General features: G+C 43.2%; 1 protein-coding gene and 1 pseudogene across 2 annotated transcripts; both read left to right on the top strand.

Annotated features, from left to right (window-relative positions):
* Positions 1–1,247, top strand: LOC120709369 (annotated as a pseudogene). Its single transcript, XR_005689647.1, has 2 exons — positions 1–457; positions 630–1,247. The product of XR_005689647.1 is annotated as an uncharacterized LOC120709369 (transcript).
* A 154-nt stretch (positions 1,248–1,401) lies between these two features.
* LOC120709368 (glycerol-3-phosphate dehydrogenase [NAD(+)]-like) lies at positions 1,402–4,698 on the top strand. Its single transcript, XM_039994991.1, has 11 exons — positions 1,402–1,908; positions 2,133–2,209; positions 2,309–2,381; positions 2,594–2,811; positions 2,894–3,001; positions 3,291–3,354; positions 3,438–3,475; positions 3,574–3,694; positions 3,765–3,819; positions 4,000–4,048; positions 4,114–4,698. Exons 1-11 carry the CDS (start codon positions 1,797–1,799, stop codon positions 4,300–4,302), a joined length of 1,104 nt encoding a protein of 367 aa, XP_039850925.1. The 5' UTR covers positions 1,402–1,796; the 3' UTR covers positions 4,303–4,698.
* The last annotated feature ends 1,953 nt before the right edge of the window (positions 4,699–6,651 follow it).

Below are 6,651 nucleotides of genomic sequence, written 5' to 3'. Positions count from 1 at the left end.
CCCAGGCCCAGCTGTACCTCTCCATCTTCAGCTCCGCCTCCGAGTAGTTAGGGCGGCGGCGGCGGCGGCCATGGCCGCCTGCTGCTGCGCCTCCTCGCCCCGCCTCTTCTACTCGTACCGCAGCAGCAGCAGCAGCCCCTCACGATCACGACGACGCGCCCGCCTCATCGTCTACCCACCTTCAGCAGTAGTAGCAGTAGCACCTGCCCCCAGGCTCTCTTGGCGAACCCTCGCCTCGCCCGATCCGCCGCCGCTCGCCGACGACCGGGACGACGCCATCGGCTTCCAGATCCAGGTCTCCAAGGTGGGGAAGCGGAACCGCCGGGTGGTGCGCGTCGACGCGCCGCTGGAGGCCGTCTGGGCCACGCTCACCGACTACGAGGGCCTCGCCGACTTCATCCCCGGTCTCTCCGAGTGCCGCCTGCTCGACCAAGCCCACGGCTTCGCGCGCATCTACCTGGTTGGCTTGGCTGCCTACCTTACCTTGTTGCGATTCCATTCCATCTCCATTCGAAAAAAACTGTAATATATATATATATATATATATATATATATATATATATATATATATATATATATATATATATATATATATATATATATAACAAAATCCACAACAAATCAACATTCATGTCGGCGAGCAGGATCTGGCGCTTGGCTTCAAGTTCAACGCCAAGGGCACCATCGACTGCTACGAGGGGGACATGGAGTCACTGCCCGCCGAGAGCCGGGGGGGGGGGGGGGGGGCGGAGGGAGATCGCCTTCAACATGATCGACGGCGATTTCAAGCTCTTCCAGGGGAAATGGTCCGTCGTCCAGGAACAACACCACCAGGGTCAGGCTGGACCACCAGCAGATTCGGATTCTGATTCTGATTCTTCGTACCACTACCACACCACACTGTCCTACCTGGTTGAGCTGGAGCCCAAGCTGTGGGTTCCGGTCAGGCTACTGGAAGGAAGGATCTGCAGTGAGATCAAGAACAACCTTGTTTCCATCAGAGAACGAGCACAGCTGCAGCAGCACCACGAGGTAACAAGAAGCTAGCTAGTACAAGCTTCATGTAATAATCTTTTTTTTTTAAAAAAAAGAAGAAGAGAGAATCAGTCCAGAGAAGAGAAAGTAACCTGCCCAAGGGAAGCGTGCAATCACATCGTCAACACCGATCGAAATCGAATTCCCTGTGTTGTGTTGTGTTGTAACCAATGCAAAACCATCCAAGAGGCCAACAGTTTTATCACTTGCTACGTACTGCACTATTTTTTTTTTCTTTGAGACAGCTACGCTAAGTACTCCACTCAGGTAAGCAAAGGCTGACTTTCTGATGCCAAGTTGTGAAGGAATCAAGCAAGATTTGCTTGGGCAACCAGAGAGGGAGGTGAAGTGGTTTGGGCCCTCCTTTGGTTTTGCTGGGCGGGCGGGCCACAGCAGAGCCTGGCCTGCCTTCGATACCACCGAGAAGCAGATCGAGGAATCCTCCGCGCCAGCCAAGCCTGAAGCCAGCCAGCAGCCACCGCTCGTCTCCCCTCTTGGATCCCGAGGACGAAATGGCATCCACTGTCGCCTTGCTGAAAACAAACGCATGCGATTCTTGGGGTTCCCCGCCGCGCGGTCCTATCTAAGCTAGCGATCCACACCGACGGACATTCTCCTCTCCGCCCGGGCCCCCAATCTCCGTCGTATATTATATATACACACACACGCGCGCGCTTGTTCCGCTTGCTGGTCCTCCATCCTTGTTCTTCTTGTCCTTGGTTTGCTCGATCGATTGCTTGGCCGCCGGACCCTCGCCGGAGATGGACAACGGGCACGCCAAATACCGGGTGGCGGTCATTGGCAGCGGCAACTGGGGCAGCGTCGCCTCTCGCCTCATCGCCTCCAACACCGCCAAGTTGCCCTCTTTCTATGGTAGATACAGCACCCAGTAAATCATGGCTGTCATGCAGGCGCTCGAGCAATGTCTTTGTGTCTCAGCTGCCATTTCAATTCTCATTCTATTGCCTCTGCCGTATTCAACCATATCTGATAAGATTGCTTCAATTTTGTGTCCAGTCTTTTCAGACATGCATCAGCCTTATGGTCTATGCTATTTACATGCAAAACTATTGACATTTTTTTCCACCTCCCTGTAGATGAGGTAAGGATGTGGGTGTTTGAGGAGATACTGCCAACAGGCAAGAAGCTATCTGAGTCCATTAACGAAGAAAATGTGAGAACTGAAGCTCGTTAGCTTATCTTCCTTCTGGCTCAGCCAATGGCTTGTAATACTACCGATTAACAATTCTAAAGTTATTCTCATGGGTTACAGGAGAACTGCAAATATTTGCCAGGTATAAAGCTTGGACCAAATGTTATTGCTGATCCCGACTTGGAGAGTGCAGGTAATCATAATGTTACCTAGTTTTTCTGATTTTTGGGTTGACGATAATGCCCGTAATACATTCAGTTCTATTATTCGATCAAGTATATACTATTTCGTAAAGGACAATGAACATGCATGAGTAAACTTGTTCTCATTATCATAAAAAATTACATCACAAAGCTTGCAAGTTGTAAAATAAATTTCAGTGAGAATTTAATTTGGTTTTCTCAGTCAAAGATGCGAACATGCTGGTTTTTGTGACTCCCCATCAATTTGTGGAGGGTATATGTAAGAAGCTCGTGGGGAAGCTAAGGCCAGGAGCTGAAGCTATCTCCCTCATCAAGGGTATGGAGGTCAAGATGGAAGGGCCGTGCATGATATCTAAGTTAATTGCAGATACACTTGGAATCAATTGCTGTGTCCTCATGGGGGCAAACATTGCAAATGAGGCAAGCACTTGTTGAATTTTCAGTGCAAAATTTCTTCTAGTCTTCAGAAGCAAAAATAAGTGACTGTACATTTCTACTGCAGATTGCTGTTGAGAAGTTCAGTGAAGCAACAATTGGATATAGGAAAGATAAGGAAGTGGCAAACCGATGGGCTAAACTTTTTACCACACCTTACTTCCTAGTTTCTGTTGTAAGTTTTCCAACTATATCCTCATGAACTCTGCGTTCTGGTCCTCTCAATATAGGGTTGCTCGGGAAAATGAAGTAAATTCTGAATTCCAGCAGCAGGGCTTCCCTCGCTGTATAGCTTTCAAAAAAAAATCTGAATTCCTTTTATAAAGCAATTATAGAGATGCCAATGAACATTATGATGGGCATGATATTAGAAACATAATCTTTGAAGCATATAAGATAATTTCTTATATATAAAATGAAGTTGAATAGAGTTTTTATTGGTGCATCTTACCCTTCATATGCAGGCAGAAGATATTGAAGGAGTTGAGCTGTGTGGGACTCTCAAAAATATTGTGGCTATTGCAGCAGGTTCTATATGGCTCCGTATTTTGTTTGGTTACATCCATTGGTTTAAACATTTTAATGGCTTATGCGGCGGAATTATCTTGCAGGCCTTGTTGATGGCTTGGATATGGGAAACAATACAAAGGTTGAGACACTACTATTTGATACATTTCAAATAAAAAAAACATGTATTTCATGGTATCATTTTATATTATGTCCTCATTTCATTCTCCTATTTGTTAGGCGGCAATTATGAGGATTGGTTTGCGGGAAATGCGTGCATTCTCTAAGCTTCTGTTTCCTTCAGTCAGAGATAACACATTCTTTGAGAGCTGCGGTGTGGCTGACCTAATAACTACATGCCGTATGTATATTCGTTGTTCTCAGTTAACCAGAAAACAGCCAAACACTGAAAAATGAGTGTTCCATGACAGTTGGCGGAAGAAACAGAAGAGTGGCTGAGGCCTTTGCGAGAAATGGTGGCCAAAGGTTTCTTCTTTAAACTGCACGTCTTCATTTTTTTTGAATGTAGCTATGCTTACTCTTTGCTGGAGAATCCCAGAACAAAAATAATCTGCTGATATCATAACCTGTATTAAAAAATAAATAGTTTTCTATGTCATATGGTTTACAATGTGATAGTTAATCATCTCATTTTGTTTCTGACAGGTCTTTTGATGAGCTAGAGGCAGAGATGTTGCATGGCCAGAAACTCCAGGTAAATCGAATATATGCCATCCGAAATAATGATAAGTGCATCTAATCTTATTATTATTTTTACAGGGAGTGTCCACAGCAAGAGAAGTTTATGAAGTCTTAACTTATCGAGGGTGGCAGGAGCTGTTTCCTCTGTTATCAACAGTGCATGAGATTTGTATTGGACAATTGCCTCCTACATCAATAGTTGAATATAGTGAGCACACGCCCAACCTCTCGCTCATTGGTGGTCCTACTCCATTCTACCGAGCTTGATACTACAGTTTGGACTACTGCTACAATTCTCAGTATCAAGCTTTGGATAGGAGCGCTTGGAGACTAGCTATCAACGTGCCTGAACCATGACCTTTGTGTCTTTTGGGTTTCATCTCTAGCCTACCCCAACTCGCTTGGGACAAAAGGCTTTGTTGTTGTTGTTGTTGTACTTGTTATAAACAAAGCAAGTTGGAATATACTGAATATCTGAATCTTTTTTTTACATATGACTACGGTTTCAGGCATGTTACCTCATTAAGTGCATGATTTGTGAGTCCATGCTTCTGTATCCAGTTGGTTCAAAGTTGGTTGCCTATTAATCTTACATATAAACCAGTGAATGGGAACCAATATTATAGTTTGTACTCATGAAATACATGGTATGATCTATAAGGATGCTCCTTGGTTGAGAAAGGACACAAAAAGGGCAACTCAAGATCAAGAACACTGTATTTCTTTTCTATATAGTCTGGTACAACTTTATCATAGCTCTAGAATTTGTTCTACTAGGCCATGCATATATCAACTGTGGTCCTGCATTATTGGGCAGGTTAACGAATACTTGTGACAAATTTTTAGCCCCCTGGAGTTTACATCAAGGACTGAATCTATCTCCTCAATTGCCAGAGTATTTCCAATAGTTGCATAATCCTGTAAAATCCATTCCAAGTATCATTGGGAAACTAAGAATTGAACCTTGTCCCATGACATTTGAAGTGATAGACCTGCTATATATGGTGGGTTTCAGGACATTGACATGGAGGACATTTGCATATGAATAAATTCCAATTTTATACATAGAAACAAATTCACCGAGTCGAACTAATCTGAGATGCTCATAGTTGATACTTTGGCATGGTTGATAATTACTTAGCATTGGCAAATTATGTTATACAAAAAAACGTTGTATCTTGGAGCACTAGATATTGCATCTAGCTCTTTCCGAGGCTGAATTTGTCCACCTATTTGCACTATTAGCAGAGGAAGCCAGCGAGGTGCCTTCAGTAAGTAGGTTATGTGAATGTTTCTATCCTAGTTTCCTTTGCTCCAAAGGTGTAGTCAGATAATTGGCTTGGACACATAAAAAACTATAACTTTTAGCAATTAGAGATGTAACACCACATGTATAGATTTTTCTGTGGTAGTGTGAACAAATCCCTTGTACTTGCTGAGTTCACATTAATGTACCCTTGATATACTTGTCATCCCCTTATCAGTGGAATGGAAACCCTGTCCAAGCCATGTGGTTATCTGTCAACTATGCTTCCTTTTTCTTCATTTGAGTATGGGTTAGTGTTGGATGGAATTCATCTTAGCTTACAGGGATATTTATTTGTTTCCTGGACATAGACTCCAGTTGGTATTTCCCTGTTAATAACCAATCATAAATATTTGTAGGAGCCTTTGCCTGAGTAACAGTTCTGCAAAATGGCAAAACCATGACTCAGGGTGATTTTGGTAATTTCATCCTGCATAAGAGTAAACACGAGAAGAAAGAGAACCAAACGGCATTCCTTGGCTCGGTTTTATTTTTGCTAAAAACAAGCTCAATGGTATTAGTAGCATTCATGAGGTATTAAGATGCTTCTTTTCAGTGCTGATATGAATCAATTTTCAGGGCTCAATTAAAGGTGGCATGAAGAACAATTTTTTGTCTGTTAAGGATCTTCCAGGCTTAACATTCTACTCTCCGTCAACCAGAAAATTCATCTGTCTCATGACATGCAACAAGTCATCAGATGTAGTAGTACATGGTAGCTGTCTGTAACAGATACTAATGATGCTCACCGTATTGGTATTGGTATTTGTTTACGATGTCACTATTTTTTGTTGGATTCAGCAGTAGAATAATATGCTAATCACCTGACAAGGAAAGGATACTTTGTTGTCATCTGTGTTACGACAACGAGGAGGATCTTTATTCTCTCTATCGAACGGACAGGAGAACGGCCGTTATATATTAAGGAGGAGAAAAGAGGACAATCGTCCCAACAAGAATTCAGCATCATTGAGATATCAGAACGGTTTACTTCTGATGTTCAATTTTTTATTCAAGGACCTTTCTGTCAAACAGAGCCATCGCTATCACAGAACTGAATTCTGAATGCAGAGTTTGTCCGAGACTGCTTGATGCATTTACACTGACAGCGTGCAAAGTCATTGTATCGGGTCACTTCTGAATTCGTTCCGAATGTTAGAAAAACTTGGGACAACTTCTGCTCCAAATTTCCTTGCATGGGCAAATTTGTGATGATCGCAAACTCTACGCATGTTCTTTCTTGAAACAAGTACTGAAAAGAAAACAGATACTGTGAACATGTGATTTTGCAAACTAATTCAGGTTGTAGC

Source organism: Panicum virgatum, chromosome 5K (genome assembly GCF_016808335.1).
Source record: "Panicum virgatum strain AP13 chromosome 5K, P.virgatum_v5, whole genome shotgun sequence".
Taxonomy (NCBI): Eukaryota; Viridiplantae; Streptophyta; class Magnoliopsida; order Poales; family Poaceae; genus Panicum; species Panicum virgatum.
The sequence above is the reverse complement of the archived record's forward strand: the minus strand, read 5'-3'. Positions and strand labels throughout refer to the sequence as shown.